This window comes from Arvicanthis niloticus, chromosome 11, assembly GCF_011762505.2.
Source record: "Arvicanthis niloticus isolate mArvNil1 chromosome 11, mArvNil1.pat.X, whole genome shotgun sequence".
In the NCBI taxonomy this organism is placed as follows: domain Eukaryota; kingdom Metazoa; phylum Chordata; class Mammalia; order Rodentia; family Muridae; genus Arvicanthis; species Arvicanthis niloticus.
This window is the reverse complement of record NC_047668.1, coordinates 37,537,650-37,558,736: the sequence shown is the minus strand read 5'-3', so window position 1 is coordinate 37,558,736 and position 21,087 is coordinate 37,537,650. Positions and strand designations below refer to the sequence as shown.

The following is a 21,087-nucleotide window of genomic DNA, read 5'->3' as shown; positions in this document are numbered from 1 at the left end:
GAAAACAATGCTAACCATTGCTGTACCCTCTGTTTGTTAAATTAAAAACTGCTCAGATGTTTGTTTTTCTCAGTGTTCCCAGGCTGGCTCAGAAATGTATTCCATAGAAACAAATGCTCCTCCAGAAGACAGCAGGCATCCAGCAAGACAGTCATCACTTTCTCTCCATGAAAGTCCTAAGTGTGGCTTTACAAAAGATCAGGACACAGCAAACAAGCAGGAAGAGCAGAGATGCAGAATATTCCCTGTTGTGGATAGTCCTGGCCTTGTATTTTGATACTAATTCCCCTTTCCTGTGAAGGGCTGCAGAAGAGGTGTAAGTCATTACACAGGTGATTTCTAGTGAACCTTCTGCCCATCTTAATTTGTAAAATAAAGGCTTGAGCCAGTGATTGGGCAGAAGAAGGGGAGGTGGAAAAATAAAGGTGGTGGAAGAGAGCAGAGGGAGGACTGGAGGAAGACAGTGGAGGAAGACAATGGAGGAGAAAGACAAAGGAGAGGACGACTGGGAAGCAGGAGGTAGAAGGACAGACACAGGGTCTGGAAAATCCTCAAGTTACAAGGGTCTCATAGTTGGGGAACAGAGTAGTGTAGGGGTATCTGCCCAATCTAGGCTTCCAGAATATATTCATAATTACTGAGTTGTGTTTTCATTGACTGGTCATATTTGGGTTGGAGATTTAAATATCTCCCACTGCAACTCCTGAGCTGGCTCCTCCTCTATTGGTCCTCTCTCACTGACTGTCCTGGTTGTGTGTCATTTCCATTACTTCTCATTTAAGCTAGTGGATGTGATGGGGCCCTGTCCTCCAACTCTCTCAGATTCTGCCCCAGATCTGCCCCAGAACAGGGCAGGTGGATATGAGGAGGCACCATGTCCACCAGGAAGTACTGACTTGTGTTCTGGTCAGTTGCCTCTCAGGAAAGGAATTTGGTTTTATAAACGGAGACTATGCAGTGAGCCCAAAATCTTTTTAAAAACAACATCCTTATCTCTTAGCCAGGGCCCAAAGACTGAGGCCCCCACTTCCATCAAAGAGACAGCTTTCTGGAGAGAGATTAAATGTGGAATTCACAAAAGAAACATAAGAATGAACTGGCAGCAGGTCAGGAGGAAGCACAGTAGCCAAACACGCATCTTGACATGTCCATTAAACACCTACAGTGAAGCTCTGGATCTCACAGACTCTGAACTCTCTGATGCAAATGGCACTGTCATTTAGAAGCCTCCTCTGTCCTGAAGTGACACTCCTACCCCCCACCTCCCATTCCCCACCATGAGGCTACAGGAAGGATCTTACCAACACTATAGTAAAGAGAGATCTGCCTGTTCTTCTTCATCTCTGGCACAGATGTCTCAAGACTGGAGATAAAACCTAATGTGAAGATTTAGAGCTCTGCTCTCCCAGGCAAGACCTCTTGTCACATCAAGTTCCATTATGCCATGCAATGGCCCACCAATTTGACTATTTTAATACAGAGCTGCTAGCTGGGGCCTCTCAGACACAGTGGCCAGTCCCAAAGCCTGGTGTCAGGGCACAAGCAACTGCCCTTTGGAGTTACTCCCCTTCCCAGTGTTGGGAGCCGATGCCCACTCTTAGATGGCTCCCCTGAGGGAAATACCCCTCCTCCCAATCACCCCCCTCCACCTAAAACCCACAGCTGAGTATCCCTTGGTGCAATAGGTCCCAGAACAGGGCTTTCTTAGCTGTCAACCCATAAATGCTGCCCACTGGCAGCCTGGGGTATGTCACTCCCCCAGGTTGGAGTTAGAAATGATCTATCCAAATTCCATCTCTTAAGTAACCCTACGTGGCTGTAATTCCATCATCTATCAACTGATTGATCAGAATCTGCCTCTGTTGGCTTCTCGAAGATTCCACCTTTAACTACTGAGCTAAATGAACTTTGGGAACCCGGTATCTGACTTACTGATCAACTCCAGGATGCTTATATCTGAGACTTGAGCCCCACCTTGCCAAATTCCACAGCCCGGGTTTAACCTCCAGCCCTGTTTGGAAATTTGCCCTCCTGCCTGTGCTCGACACCTGTCCAATCCTGGCCTTGTGTCCTGGGACAGCATCTCTTACCTGGATGCACACTAGGCGAAGGAGCTGTCCTGACAGTCACCGGCTGGCAGAGACACTGTTCCAAGGATCCTCATGGCTGTTATTTACAGAGACCAGCTGCAGTCCAACTCAGAGAGAAACCCTGCCTGGGATGTCAGACAGCCCAGCGAATCTGCTGGAGGCTGCAGCCTTATCTGCAAGAGCTTCCTGCCTGAAACCATCAGCTGTCCTGCAGGGCCCTGTGGAGTGTGGGAACTCGGCCCCTGCTGCCAGACTGGGGTGCCTGGAGAGCCCAGCCAACTCCACCCCAAACATTCTCTATACTTCTTTCCTGACTTTCATTCTTTTCTTTTCTTCAAATAAGTACATATGTCAAACATGGTCATTCATACCAGCAATCCCTGCACTCTGAAAACTAAAGCAGGAGGATTGCTGTGAGCTAAAGGCCAGCCTGGACTGTGTAGCAAGTTCAAGACTAGCCAGGAGTACATAGTGAAACTGTGTCTCAAATCAAAAAAAAAAAAAAAAAAAAAAAAAAAGGTAGAAGGTAATGGAGGGTTATAGAAGAACAGAAGACACCTGACACGAATCTCTGCACACACATGTACTTGCTTACACACACACACTACAAGTCATTACCACACGCAACTTAGAGAGATGAACAAGAGTTCTGGGCTGTACCAAAACAGACTCCAAAAGTTACCTACTGTGCAGTTCCATCTATAAAATACTCTTGAGAGCCTGCTTGGAGGTTGAGCAGGGAAGCACAGCCATTCTAACACCCTCAAAGGAACAACAGTCCTCCACCAGGGACGGTCTACTGCTGGCCTGTAGCTTCAGGACAAATCCATGGATCCATGAGGGAGAAAGCCGGATCAGCCAAACCAACTTCACAACCACTGGAATGTGTGATATTGCAGCATCATTGCCCTCACATCCTACTCATACAAGACTCTTAAAGTGATAAAACTATAAAAATCAATGACACATCAGTGATTGGCTAGGACACTACTGTGTGCCTCGAGAGTGACATGGCCTGGCCTGCTTATGTTGGAATCTGGGTGGTATTGTACCAGACTTTCCACCGGGAAAATTGGGCTCAAGGGAACTCTGTAAACTGTTTTCTACAACTGCATGTGAATCTATAATCTCCTCCAAATAAGCTTGATTTTATGTTTGGTTTCTCAAACGGAATCTCATGTAGCTGTCCTCAAACTCGATAGAAATGGCTTTGTTCACATTTCCAAAGTTCATGGAGGTACACAAAGCTAGCCAAGAGTTCCGACATCCCTCTTAAGACCTATCCAAGAATTGGGCGATGGTAACACATGTCTTTGATCCCAGCAGTCAGGAGGCAGGGGCAGGTGGACCTCTAAGTTCAAGGCCACCATGGTCTACAGAGAACAGGTCTTCCAGAACACCCAAGCCAAGGGTACACAGAGAAACTCTGTCCCCAAAACCAATACAAAAAAAAAAAATCAAACCAAACCAAATACACACACACACACCCAAAAACCTGCCCAAGCAAACCGTCAGACACCCTCTTCTGCCTCAAGGTGGTAGAGGGCCCAGAAAGCCTAAAGACTTATTTCCCTCCAAGACATATTTTTGTTGGTTGGTTGGTTGGTTGGTTGGTTTTTCAAGACAAAGTTTCTCTTGTATGATCCTAACTGTCCTGAAATTTGCTTGGTAGACCAAGCTGGCTTCAAACTTAAAAATCTGCTTACTTCTGCCTCCCAAGCAAGGGAATTAAAGGCATGCACCACCATTCCCTGCTATAGTCTTTTTTTCTTTTAAAGCAATTATATTCTATACCTCAGGCTGGCCTCAAATTAGAGGCAATCCTCTTGCTGCAGCCTCTCAGTATTGGAATGACATGAGCTACCACTTCCAAATCTTCAGTCCCACCCTGGTACTTGTGTTAAACTCAAGAGTCTTGTGCATACCAGGCAAATAGTATCAACTGACCTATGTCTCCAGCCTACCCTGAGGGATTTTTTTAAAGTACTAACAGTTTCAAAAATTCTCCCCATTGCAAAAAATAGTGCAATTTAACTTGCCCATGATGAGTAGATTTTTAAGTTAGGATTCTTGTATTATTAAGCGTACTCTGGTGTCACCAGGAAGCGCTGTCCACTCCTCCACGGGAAGCAGACCACTGCGTTCCTCTGCCCTGACCCCATAGAGCATCCCATTCCCGGCCAGAACAAGACTGGCCCAAATCCAGTGACTGTTTACATCTCTCTGAGATAACCATGGAGTTCAGATAGAGGAGTCACATGAAACCTACTCTGCTCTGGATGGGAAACTTACTGGAGGTCACATCGGACGTGCTGCTGTATCTGTGGGACACTGTCCATGAGGACATTAACCACGGCCACCTCCCCAAAGGCCCTCTTCACTGAGGGTGTCTGAGTTCCCGGAGAGTGCATAGCATTTCTGTCCCTTGTCCTAAGCCTAGTTGCTCGGGGATACAAAGGAGCAGAAAGAAAGACCAGGGGGCTGGGATCAAAAGTCTCACTTCTTGCCAACTAGTTAAAAGGTCTTAACTATTTAAGATGTCTGTCCAGTTTTAAGATTCTGGATTACACCATTTATATGACAGTGGCATGGGAAAGTGGACATCATCAGATGCCCAGAGGACCTGCCCAGAGGTTCTCACAAGTAGCCTGCACTGGTGGTGCCTACAGAAGCCAGAAAAGGGTATCAGATCCCTGGAAGTGGAGCTAACATCCTCATGTGAGCTGACATGTAGGTGCTGGAATCAAACTCAGCCCTCTGCAAGAGCAGCAACTGCTCTTAACCACAGAGCCATCTCTCCAGCTCCAGGGCCTAGGTTTTCTGAACTGATAATTGGGCAGAGGGATCCTGCTCACTTGTATTAAATTCTCAAGGTTGAGGCAGCTGGTCTAGAGACGCTTTGGGAACCACTGCCAGCCTCACAGTGGATGTCAGGACATCACCAAAAGTCTACTGTAGTATCTCAGCAGCCCCAGAGAGGCTGTGACTGGCCTTACCTCTCAACCTTCAAGAGCCCCCTACACTAGCCTATGCTTCAAGCTGCTTTACTGCCCTGGGGCAGAATCAACAGACTGACTGGACAGAAGAGAGGACTCCTTGCTGTATATAATGGCTGTCCTAGCAGAACCATCAACCAACCAGTGACCACTAGGAATAAAGAACAAACATATAGGAGCTGGAGAGATGGCTCAGCGGTTAAGAGCACTGACTGCTCTTCCAGAGGTCCTGAGTTCAATTCCCATCAACCACATGGTGGCTCACAACCATCTATAATAAGATCTGATGCCCTCTTCTTTGTGTCTGAAGACAGCTACAGTGTACCCACATTACATAAAATAAGTCTTTAAAAAAAAAAAGCACAAACATAGAAACATGATAGCATGTCACAGGCATGACGGATCAGAAGGGTGGCTTCCTCATACAGCCAGAAAGTCAGACTAAAAGGAGCACTGAGAGCAACTGTAAGTGGACACTGTCAAACATAGACTATACATGGGGGTTCTCCGTCTTCTCACTGTCCTTCCAAGCCATCTCTGAGAAAGGTTTGAACATCCAGCAAGGTAAACAAAGAGCCTTCCCAGGGCAGGTAGAAAGTCAGCAATTATTTCCAAAAGCATACTGAGTCATTTGGTAGACTTATCTTTTTTAAAAAAAAAATACTTAAATTTTTTTTTTTTTTTTGACAATTCTAGTTTCAAGAACTCGAAACAAACATCTATCCTTCCATCTTCCTATCCTCCCAAGACAACCCCAAAGTCCAACCCGTGGAGCCAATGGACTTATCAGGCTTACTGATATTAGAGCATTTAATATCCTGGGTGACAAAGCCATCGCCATGTCAGACAGTCATACCAGCATGGACGACAGCTTCCCCACAGGGGCACAGATGAAGGTAGTGTCCATTGGCCTGTACTTTCTGTGATACTACAGCACATTTCCCAGCCCTGATGTTGTGTGCAATTATGGCAGAATTATATATAGCTGGCTGGGAGGTCAGAGGTCACATGTGACTGAGATCAGGTGAGGGCCCAGTCTTCATCCTCTCTCTCTCTCTCTCTCTCTCTCTCTCTCTCTCTCTCTCTCTCTCTCTCTCTCTTTTTTCTTTTTTTGGATTTTTTCGAGACAAGGTTTCTCTGTGTAGCCCTGGCTGTCCTGGAACTCACTTTGTAGACCAGGCTGGCCTCGAACTCAGAAATTAAAGGCGTGCACCACCACCGCCCGGCTATCCCCCATCTCTCTTGTGAAGAAACATCCAAATCAACAGGCCTGATCCTCAGGGTCTCTTGGTAGTCTCTGTTGCTCTGAGGGTGGCAGCCATGTTCAAGAGGATAATTCTGTACAAGTGGCATGTTTAGTCACATTCACTCATGACCCTCTTACTCTTCCCACTTCTGCTAGTTCCCTTCTCCCCAACAAATGCCCCACAGCTTCTTAGAGTTTTTTTTATTTTATTTTGTTTCAGGTGTTTTGCCTGCATGCACGCCTGTGCACCACATGTGTGCAGTGCCTTAGGCCAGAAGAGGGTGTCAGATCCCCTTAAACTAGAAGTACAGACAGCTGTGACCTGCTATGGATGCTGGGAAATGAACTCCCACCCTCCACAAGAACAGCCACTGCTCTTTACCTATGAACTGTCTGTCTTAGTTAGGGTTCCTATTGCTATGATGAAACACCATGACCAAAAGCAAGTTGGAGAGGAAAGAGTTTGTTTGGCTTATCTTCCACACCATAGTCCATCACTGAAGGAAGTCAGGACAGGAACTCAAGTAGGGCAGAAACCTGGAGGCAGGAGCTGATGCAGAGGCCATGGAGGGGTGCTGCTTACTGGCTTGCTCAGTCTTCTTTCATATAGAACCAGAACCATCAGCCCAGAGTTAATACCAGCCAGAATGGTCTGGGCCCTTCCCCCATCAATCACAAAGAAAATGTTTTACAGTTGGATCTTAGGGAGGCATTTTCATATTTCCTCATTTCAGATGAGTCTCGCTTGTGACAGGTTGACAATATTTCCATTTTTTTAAAGGTTTTTATTTATTTATTACATGTAAGTACACTGTAGCTGTCTTCAGACACCCCATAGAAGGGCATCAGATCTCATTGCAGATGGTTGTGAGCCACCATGTGGTGGCTGGGATTTGAACCCATGACCTCTGGAAGAACAGTCAGTGCTCTTAACCGCTGAGCCATCTCACCAGTCCAATATTTCCATTTGTAAACATAGTTTACTTATGGTGCTTGCATGAGCTTGGGTGACACTGTTTACTGGAGCATGGTTAACTTAGTGGCTCCAAAACTTAAGACAACGCCTCCCTGGTATCCAGCAATCTCCTCATACCAAGTAACCGCTAACTGCCAGAAGCTCAAGGAGGGCTGGGGCCTCAAGAACCCAATTTTATGATCACAGTAACAGAAGTAACTGTGCTTCATACACTTTTCAGTGTGTCCTGTACACTGTCAGGTAACTCCCAGGGGTCCTCACTGGGCAGTAAAAAGCACAAGCAGCTCAAACAGCTTCACCAGCATATGGTAATGTCTTTTCTAAAGATTGTTTGCCTCCATGGTGTATGTGCCTTCCATGTGTGTGGCTGACTGGTGGCCCCAGAGACTAGGACATCAGCTCCCTGGAACTTAAGACAGTTTGAGTCAGCCAGTACATGTTGGGAATTGAACATGAGTCCTCTGCGAGTTCCTCTAATGTTAAAACCTCCATTAGATCTGTTCACATATAACTTCTGTAACTGTTTGTGGTATTTCAGTCCTGTTATGGGGACAGTATGCTGGTAATCAAACCTAGGGTTTTGCATTATAGAAACCTGTACTTTATATCAACATAATCACCAGTAGTAAAGTTAATCCCAGGGCTATGGACACAGGCAGCTGATCTACACGGCTTCAAGGCCAGCCTTGCCTACATATAAAGTCTCTGGCCCACACAAGAGTTTAATAAGCCAGGAAGGTGACTCAGCAGCTTTGAGTGTTACAAACCCACATGTGGACAAAAGATGAGCTCCCATTTGTCTTGACTCCACACCAACACTGGGACAAGAACACATTCAAATGGCATTTTGTTTTGGTTTTGAAGACAGGGTTTCTTTGTATAGGCCAGACTGGCCTTGAACTCAGAGATCCACCTGCCTCTGGAATGCTGGGATTAAAGGCAGGTACCATTACCACCCAGCTTTTTTAAAAGTTTGATGGATAATAGTAATACTGGGCCTTTATTGACAAGATACTAGTTTTGTTTGGTTGTGGTGGAGACAGGGTCTCATCATGTAGCTTTAGCTGTTCTGGAAGTACATAGAGCAGCCTGGCCTAGAACTCACAAAGATCTGTCTGCCTCTGCCTTAATGTCAGGATTAAAAGATACTTGTCTTGTTAATATGGTTAGCTTGGAAAAGTTGACAGCAATGTAATGTCCAGCTGTTTAAAAAGCTAATAACTGGGGCTGGAGAGATGGCTCGGAGGTTAGGAGCACTGACTGTTCTTCCAGAGGTCCTGAGTTCAATTCCCAGCAACCACATGGTGGTTCACAACCATCTCTAATGGGATCTGAAGCCTTCTTCTGGTGTCTGAAGACATTGACAGTGTACTCATATAAATAAAATAAATAATTAAAAAAAAAAAAAAAAAAAAAAAAGCCGGGCAGTGGTGGTGCACGCCTTTAATCCCAGCACTTGGGAGGCAGAGGCAAGCGGATTTCTGTGTTGGAGGCCAGCCTGGTGTAGAGTCCCAGGACAGCCAGGGCTACACAGAGAAACCCTCTCTGGGAGGTTGTGGGGGAAGCTAGTAACTTTTTAATCTCCAATCACCTCAGCTAAGAGCATTCTTGCTTTTGAGATCGGGTCCCACTTTGGAGCTGGCTGTTCTCAACATGTATACTAGGGTGCCTCTGCCTGCAGAGTGATGGCCTTAGTGTGCACCACACAAAGCTGTTTGAGGGCTCAAACTTTATCTTGGGGATGACCTTGAACGGCTGATCTTCCTGCCTTTACCTCACATTCTGTGACTATAGACATTATAGGTCTGTAAAGCCTATGCTGGTCCTAACTGTAATCTCAGCATATAGGAAGCAAACAAAGCATGGCAGTCACAAACCCAAGGCCAACACAGACTACAGAGTAATACAGAGGAAGAGCTGAGCCTAGTGGCTCATGCCTTTAATCCTAGTAGCCACTGAGGCAAAGGCTGGCAAATACAGATTTCTTGGAGTTCCAGACCACCTCAAAAAAGCAGAGGCAAGCCAGTGAGGTCAAGCATAGTCTGAGCTCCATTTAGTGCTGGGGAAACTGAGGGGCATGAAGGATGAAACTGGGGTTGGGGACACAAGGTACACAGGTCTTCCCACTGCTGGTCATTCTGCATCAACTTTCAAGTCACAATATTCATGTGAGGGTTATATAAGTTCGACACTCACATCCTGTCTTACTAAAAATTCCCACTTAACCCAAACATCTTCATAACTGTTTAAAACTGCAATACTCCCCAATACTGCCTTAGCCAATTCCTGGATAACCTTTGTCACCTTATACAATATAGGTCTGTCTCAGGGGGGTAGATTCGTGGTCCCAAGATCAAGATGAGCTCCTGTTCACCTCAGCTTCTAGACTAACAGCAATACTCGTCAGGCATGTTCTGCCTGGTAACTACTATTCTTAAGAATTACCTTTATGTGCACTGATGTTTTGTCTGCATATATGTATGAGCAGTTCCGTGCCTGGTGCTCAGAGAGGCTAGAAAATTAGATCCCTTGGAACTTGAGTCAAAATGTGATCATTAGGTACAGAATCCAGGTTCTCTGGAAGAACATCCGGGAGACCCCAAACCACCGAGCCATTGGTTCAGCTGCTTTTTCACTTGAGACCTTCTATGATGAACACTGGCTAACACCAAATTCACCACCATACATGTAGTCTATGCAGACCTTTGAGTGAGTGTAGGTAGTGCTGCTGGGAAGATGGAGTCCCTCCAGGCTGGAAGACGATAGGCGCAGCAGCTGTGGCTCACTAAAGGCCTCTCCACAGCTCCTCACAGAGCAGCCCCAAACACGAGAAAGTCCACAGTTTTTACAGGCTTTAATGTCATGGCAGATGGTGGATGGATCTGGATGAGCGCACGCACACACCCCCCTCCAAACCCAGGGCGACTTGAGTTAAATACCAGGGAGGGGCTGGGGAAGAATGCTTGATTGGCTCCACCCTCTGGCCTTAAGGTACCTCATTAGTATATAACTCTCTAGGGCCTGAGGCCTGTTCCTTGTGACTGTTGGCCGTAGACTTCTCTGTGGGAGGGGTTGTTGGAGAGCTGAAGCTAAATGAAAACCAGGGCCTGGGAGCAGAGCTGAACTCCTGCCATCCAATAAGGTTCAGGGGTTCCAAGCTTGTTTTCGACCAAGCACCCAGCCGCTTCTCACAGCCCACTGTCTCACAAAGTCACACACCAAAAGCCTGAAAACCAGCCTCTAGTCAGTGTCTGTCAGGTTTTAGAAGGCCTGAACAAACAGGAGCTGCTCCACATAAAAGGTGCTGGAAGGGCCAAGCACAGCATATGGGCTGCCTCTTGTTCCTTTATCAAGCAATAATTAATGCCATAACCTAAGGCTTGGGAATGGAGCAGCCACCTCTCTACATCCGCTCCACCTGTAGCTTGTGATCTGTACTGGGAGCTTCCTCACTCAAGGCCTTGACCTTGTGGACAATACCTGTTTCCATTTAACCTGATGGGGACTTAATCCTAACTTGCTGAACTTGTGGGAAGCAAACCCAGGACAGCCTGCACTACAGTGAGATCCTGTTCCAAAGACAGACACAGGACAGAAAACGTGGACAGTTGCAATAAAAAAAAAGGGAAGTTGGAGGGCAGTGAAGTTCCAAGCGAGTGCAAACCCCCAGACTGTTTCACAACACCATGGATGCAGGGCACTGACCTGCACATTCTAAGAGATAATATACTCACTAGTTTGCTACAAATACAGCAAGTCCCACCCCCACCCCCACCCATCCCCGTTTTGACATGTAATTATAGCTATCAACATGACTGGCTTCAGGTGCGTTTTTCATCTTCCAAGTTTCTCTTGAAAATTTCAGCTCATTCAGGAGGCTACTTGCTGTCATGCACCCATGCCCTGAGATTTTGAAAAAGATAACTACAACTGAATACTATGAATGACACTTTATTCAGTCATTTTCTTTACAACTGAAACTCTGGGAATTCAAAATTAACATCCTTGCCTGTGAGCTTCTTGTACACACCAGAAAAAGTTTCAACCTGCAAAAGAAGATAGAATTCATCACTAATTTTTCCAATATACAATAGCCCTGAATAGTGTACTGTATGTGGTTTCCCTCTTCAAAAACCCTGGAATGTCTGACCTGGGCACAGCCTAATCCCAACACTGAGGTAGGACCAATACAGTGTGCTCGTTCACACCACCCAAACCAAGCTACCTGGGGACCCAGGGAGCAACAAGACAGCTCCCTTATTCTACCATACCACTCTCCATCCAAGTTCTCACATTATCTGTCCTCCCTGAAACTGGAACCCACAGACCAGCTTGCTAGTGTTCCAGTTTCTAAAGCATCTCCAACATAAAATGGACACAGAATCAGACAAAAGGAGAGGAATGATGGAGACTAAGGACCATAAACTGCTGTTCCTAGTGGCTGAACCTTCCTACGAATGTTATGCCCTTACCTTGTGCTCCACGTTGTTCTGCTGTGCTTTGTCTAAATGAACTTTTATGAGCCGGCTGCCATCCAGTTTCACACGGATCCTCTTGCCCACAATTTCACTTGGGAAGACCAAGTCCTCAAGGATGGCGTCATGCACTGCTGTCAGGGTGCGGCTGAAAAAAGTGACAAAAGTAAGATACCTGGCAGAAGGAACCCTTGGAATAAAAAGTAATAACAAGTCCTGAATTCCTGAAATCAAATTAACATTGAGCCAAGTGTCATGGCGTACACCTGTGACACAAACACTTGGGCAAGTGAGACAGGATTCCCTGACTTCAAGGCCAACCAGGAGTCCTCGTCTCAAAACACATTTGGCTCCTAAACAGCTATTTAGTGTCCCAGAGACACTACAACTTTTGAATGGCAAGCAAGCCATGACTGATTCCCAAAGCCATAGGCTTTAAGTGACACCCTGGCAATCCACACATACAAGCCATCTAGAGTATGGAAATCTTGGGGATGGGGTTAGCTCATCCTTTCATCTTACTATGCTAATCTGCAGTAAACTCTTTAAATCCACACACAGCTGAAGTTTAAAAAAAAAACTGGACATGTGATTCACCTAATCAAACCTCTCAAAGCTCTTTCCCTTGCCTCCAAGTGACCAATGAACTCATGTATTATGATCAAACAAAACCCCTCCAAAGACTGTTCTATCTCAGATCTGACACTGGCCCTGACATTAAGTTCCAATGGATTCTTGCTTCTCAAAGAATCCCAACCTCCCCAAGGCCAGGCAAGCTCCACAATAACTCCCTGACTAATCACAGGTGGAAATATTCCAGCCAGACATTTAACACACCTGACCTACCTACCAAGTATCCTAGCTTACCAAGAGATCACTACAGGAGCCAGGTGTTATATCTGGTGACTGAATGGCACTTGGGAGCTGTGACTATTCATGACACAACTGTGGCCTGGGAAATGCACTAAACTCAAGAACCTAACTAGTGTCTCCAGAATGCATGCCACTTCCACACCACTGAAAAGCCACTCTCCCTAGTCAAGAACCACCTGTGATCCCAAACTTTGGGAGACTGGGGTTATGGCTTTCAGTCTAAATAGCACATACCAAGTAGCAGGCATGCTGCTTCATTCACCCTCCTGTACATTTGGAAGGAAGCATCATCTAGTAATCAGATAGATGGCTTCTCACCACACTAGTAAGGTGTACCAATGTGGACGCTTGCTCCCTTAAAACAGAAACTAAAACCAAGTAATTCTAGAGTTAACTCAAAATCCAGCACAACAAAGTTGGAGTCTGGAGACATTAATACAGGACCACCACAACCCGCCAGGGATCTGGGATCAAGAGCAGAATCAACAGTCACTGGGAAGACTGCAGCCACGGCAGGCAATCTCAGCTCTACTACGCATGGGCTATTTCATGTGCAATTATGACCAGGCTCCAAGAACCACTAAGTATCATGGTAAAAATCCCACCAGTCTACCAGCTCAAAGACTGTGGCTCCATCAGTGAACCTCTCCCTTCCTGCACACAGAATTTATCCACACTCCCAATTCCCAGCTATTTTCCAATGGCTTTCAAAACAAGACAATTCAGTCTTAAGACAAATTTTTACCATTAATACACAGGGCATAGTGGTGTACACCTGTGATGTCAGTACCTAACAGGACAGGAGTTTAAGGGCAATGTTGGCTGCACAAGTTCATGGTCTCAAAAGCACCACCTCACAATATGAACTATATGTGTCAAGAGTAGATTGCCTTTAGCAGTTATAAGGGGAAACCACACTTCTGGCCCTGAGGGTCTGCAGGGACCCACAGTACAGTCTGTTATAATTACGACATTAACAGAAGGCCCAAATCTAATGACTGATGTGTGAAGTGACCATCAGCACCTTCAAATAGGAGTAATATGGCCCTGTCATCCTAGCACCAGGAAACCCACCCATGCTCTTCTCCCCTGGTCTACAGAACAAGTTCCAGGACACATGAGGCTATGTACACAAAGAAGCCCTGTCTTAAAAAAAAAAAAACAAAAAAAAATAAAACAAACAAACAAACAAAAAAAAACTTGTGCTTGCTTTGGCAGCACATATACTAAAACAACTGGAATGATACAGAGAAGATTAGCATGGCCCTTGCGCAAGGATAACACACAATTTCATGAAGAGTTCCATATTTTTTTTTTAAAAAGATACTTTCTCCTTTGACGACAGAATAAATCAAGCCTCACCTGTGTGGTACCACTGACCTACAATGGACACCACACAGCGTGCGTGCATGCGAACCCACTAAAACTTTCTATCTAGAAAGAATCCCACCTGCACACATGTAACGAGAGGACTCAACATCATGACAAGCTGCACTCACTCACTGCCTTACACAAATCAACAGCCAGTGAGTGTGGAGAACATGGCCCAGGCAAGCACAGCACTCACCTTCTGGGGCGCTTCTGCTTATTTTTCGTACGGCTTTTCCGGGTTGGCTTGGGCAGAATCCTCCTCTTTAAAGTGAATCATAATAAAAATAAACAAAACAGTGAGCTGATGTAAAGACAAGAAATCTCCAACTACTTTAAATATAAAAATACCTATGTGGCCACATCCCCAACAGCCCACTACTCGGCACACTGAAATGCCCGCAGCACTCCTCTTTCCCATCAGCCTACACTTCATCTGAACTCCTGTCACTCATCAGCCCCTCCAGACTGCTACTCCCAGAGCCAGCAGACTTCACTGGCCTCACCCCAACACCAACAGAACTTAAACCCCAGGACTTCAGAATATAGGAAACTGAGCAGATACCTGAGCAATAAAGACTACATGCTTCCCACTGAACTTCTTCTCCAATTCACGAACTAGCCGGACTTGGATTTTCTGGAAAGATTTAAGCTGAGGAACTGGTACAAAAATTATGATAGCTTTCCGACCACCACCAACCTCGATTTCCTAGGAGGAAAAATGTCAATTTTAAGTCCTTAACCGCCATCTACCCCATTGAAACAGCACCGCTCAAATACCACCTGGAGGACCCACCCCTTCTGAGGCAGTCCTTGTAGACCTGCCTCTGCCTCCCAAGTGCCAGCATTAAAGTTAGGCTCTGCCACACCAGCAAACAACTTCCCCCTCAAACAATCTCCTATGGTTTGTACATAGTCTAGGGGTTCACAAGTTAAAACCTGACCCTCATTTTGAGGTGCTAAGTGGATTCTAAGGTGGACTCTCCAGGATATACTTACCCACCTGAAGAGATCACTAAAATGCAATCCCACAATCCTGGTGACTCTCTGGTAAGAGACACTAAAGGCCAGCAGAAATCTATGCCCATCATCCTAGCACTGGAGAGGTAGAGATAGGAGTTCAAGGCCAGCCTCAACTACAAAGCAAGTTGGGAGGCCAGCCTAGGTTAGAAAAGATTTTGTCTGGTGATTTGGGTCAGACCATGACTCTTGCCATGTGCTATCTCAGGATCTCCCAACAAGATTGAAGCATCTACAAAACTTAACTTTAAATCCACCATGGCCTAGGGAGCTTCAAATTCAAAACCGTCCAACAGAATGAAACTGACCAAAAAATTCAATAGAAACACTAATCCTGGGTCTAGAGGTGGCTGAGCCGTGGCGGTTGAGAGCACAGGACTCAGGTTCAGTTCCCAGCACAACCACTCGTTGTGCTGGGAGTTCTAGGAGTACACAGGCGCAGATACATAAACAGAAGCAAAATACTAAGACTTACAAAATATTAAAACAAAACACCTAGCAAACCCCAAACTCAGAAAACACCCACTGATCGTCAAACGACTGTCCAGTTTGGAGTCGTACTGGGTCTAGACACTTGCAAAAAGTTCAAGTTTCAAGTCAGTGAGCAGAGAAGAGAAAGAAAAAAAAAAACAAAACAAAACAAAAAACAGCAACCAATAGCAGGAAGAAGCAGTAACTTATAAAGAGTGAGAATGCCCTGCACGGGGAACTTTGCGTGCCTGCGGTCCTTGCCCCGGGAGTGAAGGCCGGCCTCCAGGAGGGTGTCAGCCACACTCGTGGGCAGTGCGCGCACCCCGGGGTCCCCGCTCACCTTCGCTGCGGTGATGTTGAGTTCCCGCAGCTGCGCCTTGAGATCGGAGTTCATCTCCAGCTCGAGCAGCGCCTGCGAATACAGACAACGTGGGCGCCATGCCGGGGTCAGGGGACCCGGAGGTCTACCAATCAGGGGGGACCAAGGACACAAGCTCACCTGAGAGATGCCAGACTCGAACTCGTCCGGCTTCTCGCCATTGGGCTTCACAATCTTGGCGCTCGAGCTGAACATGGCTTCGTCCTGAGGGGAGGAAGGTGTCACCGGTCACTTAGGGCGCGGGCCGCCAGACCGGGGCCATCTACGGGTGCAGGGCAGATAATCCGCTGCATCCCCACCCGGGACGCAGGGCCTGCCGCCCCGGAGGGCTCCCCAAGAGTCTTTTCCCCCAAACTCTGCGAAAAACCACGGCCACATTGCGGGCCGTGAACCTACCTTACGGAGTGCCGGCTTAGAAAGAGGCACAGCTCTCGCGAGAACAGCTCATATCCGGGTGGCGGAAAAAAAAAGAGGTGGGGACAGCGGAAGTAGATGGGTGGAAACAGGAAGCTCTTCTGAAAAGTGGTAGAACGCCTAGAGTGTTCTGGGAAACAGTTCCGTACTGGGAAATAATTCCGGAGAATGAGCGTGCCGGTTTCGCTTGTTCCTCGGAGTAGTCAGCGTTTGGTTCAGTTTGTGAAAATTCTCAGCCTCCGTAGTTGTTGTAGTCCTGGGTAGAGTGGTGGCAGACGGACGGCCCTAGGGAAGAGAACGGGTCTGAAAGAAAGCCTCTTCCTTCACCACGAAGAGGGGACGTTTGAAATGTTTAATTAGTCCTGAGCTAACTCTAAGTTTTCTGCTAACACAATGAAAAGGAATCAGACCAGCCTAGTGTGGTGGAGCACGTCTATAATCCCAGCACTCGGGAGGCAGATGCAGGCAAATCTCTTGAGTTTGAGGCCAGCCTGGTCTACAAAGAGAGTTCCGGGACAGACAGGGCTACATACAAAAACCGTGTCTCAACAAAAAAAGGTGCGGAGGGGGGTGGGGCGGGAATCAGACTGGGTTCAGTTCTCCCTATAGGGAATCAAATCAGTGAGGTAGGGTTGAATAATAGTCACTCATTCCTGTTTTTTACATATATCGCTTGGTACAGCAGAAGATTCTACAACATGTCCAGGAAAGTATGAAGCTGCCCTGTTGAACATTTGCGGAGAATGCTAAGTATGGTGGCTCATGCCAGCTCTCAGGATTCAGAGGCGGGGGATCTCTGTGAGTGAAGGCAGTAGAGACCCTGTCTCAAAGAAACAAAATAACAACGAAAATCCATTTACAGAAAATACCAATAACGGAAGCTGATGGTCAGGTTAGCTCTAGAAGGCCAGACTTCTGCCTCCCAGGGCTACCTGCAAAACAGGGACAGTTATGCCCTGAAAAGTCGGGAGAGCAAGGAAGCCAGGTCGGTGAGAATGCACTTCAGTGAGAAATACTAAAACAGAATGAACCTTTAATCTCAACACTCAGAAGGCAGAGGCAGGCACATCTCTTGAGTTTGAGGCCATCCTGGTCTACAGGACAGCAGAGATACCTTGTCTGGAAAAACCAAAAGAGGCAAAAAAAGAATGAAGACGATGCTGGGAGCCCACTTTCTAGAGTGGAACAATTTCCTTTAGTCAGAGCATTATCAAAAAAGAAAAAGAAAGTAAGAGAGAGAGAGAGAGACAGACAGACAGACAGACAGGTCAGGAACGATAAGAAAGGTCTGAGGATGAAAAATTGCCGTGGAGTGGATCAAAACACAAACTCCTCAAAGCAGTACTTAAGAAATGCCCACCGCTGCTGTCACCCTAAATTCCTGTGCCCAGTGAGTCTCTGCTCTAGACAGGCAAGACAACCATACCTGATTCACATTGAATATGCCCATTTTAGCCTAGAAGCTGGTTATTAAAAAACAAGTGAATCCTTGCCATCATGGAGAATGCAGTTTGGTAAGGACATTATGTAAATACATGATGAAATATACAATACAAGTTGTTATGACTTGCATAACAAAAAAATGTGAGAAAGTGGAAGGAGGAGAGATGTGCACTTGAGGGAGTTAGTTGAAAAGGATGATAGTACCCTGGGACATGAAGGAGAGGTTAGGACCCTGCCACTCGGCACCAGGTACACTTACTCCACATTCTCCAGCTGCAGAGGCAGATGATTATTTAGCTTTTTGGGTTTTACTATCTCTCAAGGTTAGTGGGGAAATTGTTACTCAACTACAAGCCAGATACTTTGTTTTGTCTTGTTTTCTTTCTTTCTTTCTTTCTTTTTTTTTTTTTCAAGACAGGGTTTCTCTGTGTAGCCCTGGCTGTCCTGGAACTCACTCTGCAGACCAGGTTGGTCTTGAACTCATAAAGATCAGCCTGCTTCTGCCTGTGAGTGCTGGGATTAAAGGCATGTGCCACCACTTCCTGGCTGCAATCTTTCTAATATTTAAAGGCACAGGCAGAGGATAGCAGCATTTACCATTAGTCAGTCCCAGAATTCAGGACAGGTAGATCCCTGTAACTTTGAAGCTATATAACAATTTTTGTTTGTTTGTTTTTCTTTTCTTTTCTTTTTTTTTTTTTTTTTTTTTTTTTTTTTTTTTTTTTTTTTGTCTTTCAAGACAGGGTTTCTCTGTATAGCCTTGGCTGTCCTGGAACTCACTCTGTAGACCAGGCTGGCCTCGAACTCAGAAATCGGCCTGCCTCTGCCTCCCAAGTGCTGGGATTAAAGGTGTGTGCCACCACTGCCCAGCTTAAAACATTTTTTTAAGATTTATTTTTTTATTTATATGAGTACACTGCAGCTGTCTTCAGACACACACTAGAAAAGTGCATTACAGATGGTTGTGAGCCACCAGGTGGTTGCTGGAAATTGAACTCAGGACCTCTGGAAGAGCAGTCAGTGCTCTTAACCACTGAGCCATCTCTCCAGCCTTTAAAACAATTTTTAACTTTAAACTTATTTTGATTATATTCTTCCAACTCCTTACAGACTCTATCCCACTTTTCACCCACCCAACGTTAAGTTCTTTCTCAAAAACCAAAGTTTCAATAAAACAACAAAGGCACCCAAAACAGAAAAACAACCCCCCCACACACACACCCCAAAAATACAGGAGATGGTAACGAGATAGAAGCATGCACAAACTGAGGAGTCCATTATATGTTGGCCACCTACTCCTGAACATGAGGCCTGACCTGCAATGATTGAGACACTAAGTGTCACTTCATTGGGGAAAATGAATTCTCCTCCCCCACAGTTATAAATGACAGGAAGAAATGTGTATTTGAATGTGTATAGTCTTGTCTGACCAATCCTTGTGACCATGGAAGAACTGTTTCTGTTCCACTCCTCTATATGCCTCTTTGTTCTTATGTAGAGACTCGGTTTAGTGGGAATTATAACAGACTTCTGGGGGAAACAGTTGGTCTCTAAGGACGGTATTATTGGTTAAGAGGTTTATACATAGATGGGTGGATAGACAGATAGATGGCTGTTCATTACCAGGTTAAGGAAAATCTTTCCTGTTGCTGTATTTTCAGGAAGTTTTTTTACATGCATGAGGGTAGGATTATATCACATACTTTAACGATCAATTAGCATTATCATGTAGGTTTTCTTTGTAGCTTGTTAATATGGTAGACAGCATTGATTGATTTACAAGCATCAAACCAGTTATCCACCTCTAGAAAAAAATGTAATTCAGGGCTGGAGAGATGGCTCAGCAGTTAAGAACACTGACTGCTCTTCTAGAGGTCCTGAATTCAATTCCCAGCAACCACATGGTGGCTCACAACCGTCTGTAATGGGATCCAATGCCCTCTTCTGGTGTGTCTGAAGACAGCTACAGTGTAATGTACTCCAATAAATAAAATAAATCTTTAAAAAAAAAAAAGAGAGAGAGAGAGCCTTTAATCCCAGCACTTGGGAGGCAGAGGCGGGCGGATTTCTGAGTTCGAGGTCAGCCTGGTCTACAGAGTGAGTTCCAGGACAGCCAGGGCTACACAGAGAAACCCTGTCTCGAAAAAAACCAGAGAGAGAGAGAGAGAGAGAGAGAGAGAGAGAGAGAGAGAGAGAGAGAGAGAGAGAGAGAAACATAATTGAGTCATGAAGTAACATTGTTTTCATATTGGCTTATTATAGTCATGCTTGTAAAAGATATTGGGCTATGATTTACAATCTTAATCAATATCAATTTTTTGATATTTTGAGACTGAGCTCTACTTTGTAGCCCCTGACCAGGAACTAGGCTGGCCTTGAAGTTGTGATAAGTCTGACTTCAAGTGCTGGAATTACAAGTAAAACCCACCACACCCTGCTGGTTGGTTATTTGGCACTCATCCTCCCTCCTTCTCTCCCTTGATCCCTCGATCCCTCCCTCCTTCTCTCCCTTGATCCCTGGATCCCTCCCTCCCTCCCTCCCTCCCTCCCTCCCTCCCTCCCTTCCTCCCTCCTTCCCTCCCTCTGTTTTGGCTTCAATATCAGGTTAATTCCAGCATAATAAAACGAGTTGCACAATGTTCCTTGTCTTCTGTTTTCTGAAAAACACTGGAGAATGGGCATTCATTCTAATTCAAGTATTTGGTTGAATTGCCCTGTGAAATCAGCTGGACCTGAAGACTTGTTTCTAAAGTGTTTTTAAAATTACAGGTTCTATTTTGTTTTCTTTCTTTCTTTGTTTGAGACAGAATTTCCTTATAAACCAAGGTGGCCAAGAAATTACTATGTAGCTGAGAATGACCTGGAACCCCTGATTATCCTGTCTTCACTTCCCAAGGGCTGGGACTATAGGGGTGTGTGTGTGTGTGTGTGTGTGTGTGTGTGTGTGTGTGTGTGTATTCAAATTTGTTTCAGGGCTAGAGAAATTTCTCAGTGATTAAGAATACAGGCTACTCTTTCGGAAGACTAGGGTTTAATACCCAGCCCTCATGTGGCTCACAAACCCTCTGTTAATCCGGTTCTAAGGGATCTAATGGCCTTTTCTAGCCTCATCAGCCACCAGGCACTCACACGGAGCACAGACACTCATGCAGGGTAAATATTCATGCACATAAAATAAAAAAATATAAAAACATTCCAATGATCTATTTCCTATTGGCTAAGAATTGGTAGCTATGGTTCTCTATTTTTGAGGAAATTGATCGATTATGCAAGTTACTGAATTTATGTGTGTAGTGTTGTTGATAGCATTTCCTTCTCATCCTAATATTGATAAAA

At 45.6% G+C, this 21,087-nt stretch overlaps 2 protein-coding genes and 1 non-coding gene across 4 annotated transcripts in view; 1 reads left to right on the top strand and 2 right to left on the bottom strand.

Moving 5' to 3' along the window:
• Positions 1-2,317, bottom strand: part of Colec11 (collectin subfamily member 11) — a 30,628-nt gene extending 28,311 nt beyond the window's left edge. The window contains exon 1 of one of the 2 annotated variants that reach the window (XM_034514230.2): positions 2,091-2,317. The gene's annotated coding sequence lies outside the window, so the exon portion shown is untranslated. The remainder of the gene's footprint in view (positions 1-2,090) is intronic. The other variant, XM_034514231.2, reaches the window with a different exon arrangement.
• An 8,926-nt stretch (positions 2,318-11,243) lies between these two features.
• Positions 11,244-16,413, bottom strand: Rps7 (ribosomal protein S7). The gene is made up of 7 exons (XM_034514552.2): positions 16,291-16,413; positions 16,015-16,098; positions 15,856-15,927; positions 14,590-14,733; positions 14,224-14,288; positions 11,781-11,931; positions 11,244-11,354 (listed from the first exon to the last, which is right to left on the bottom strand). The coding sequence occupies exons 2-7, from the start codon at positions 16,087-16,089 to the stop codon at positions 11,277-11,279; spliced, it is 585 nt and encodes a 194-aa protein (XP_034370443.1). The 5' UTR covers positions 16,090-16,098; positions 16,291-16,413; the 3' UTR covers positions 11,244-11,276.
• On the top strand, positions 13,859-13,968 carry LOC117717452 (U6 spliceosomal RNA). The gene has a single exon (XR_004607932.1). It is a non-coding gene; the product is annotated as a U6 spliceosomal RNA (small nuclear RNA).
• Positions 16,414-21,087: the final 4,674 nt, after the last annotated feature.

Bases quoted from the DNA above. Each gene is read 5' to 3' on its own strand.
- Rps7 (XM_034514552.2), bottom strand. From the start codon at position 16,089: ATGTTCAGCTCGAGCGCCAAGATTGTGAAGCCCAATGGCGAGAAGCCG. The intron at 14,734-15,855 runs GTGAGCGGGGAC...TTTTCCTCCTAG, and splicing joins TCAACATCACCGCAGCGAAG to GAAATCGAGGTTGGTGGTGG. The intron at 11,355-11,780 runs GTAAGGGCATAA...CTTCTTTTGCAG, and splicing joins AGAACAACGTGGAGCACAAG to GTTGAAACTTTTTCTGGTGT.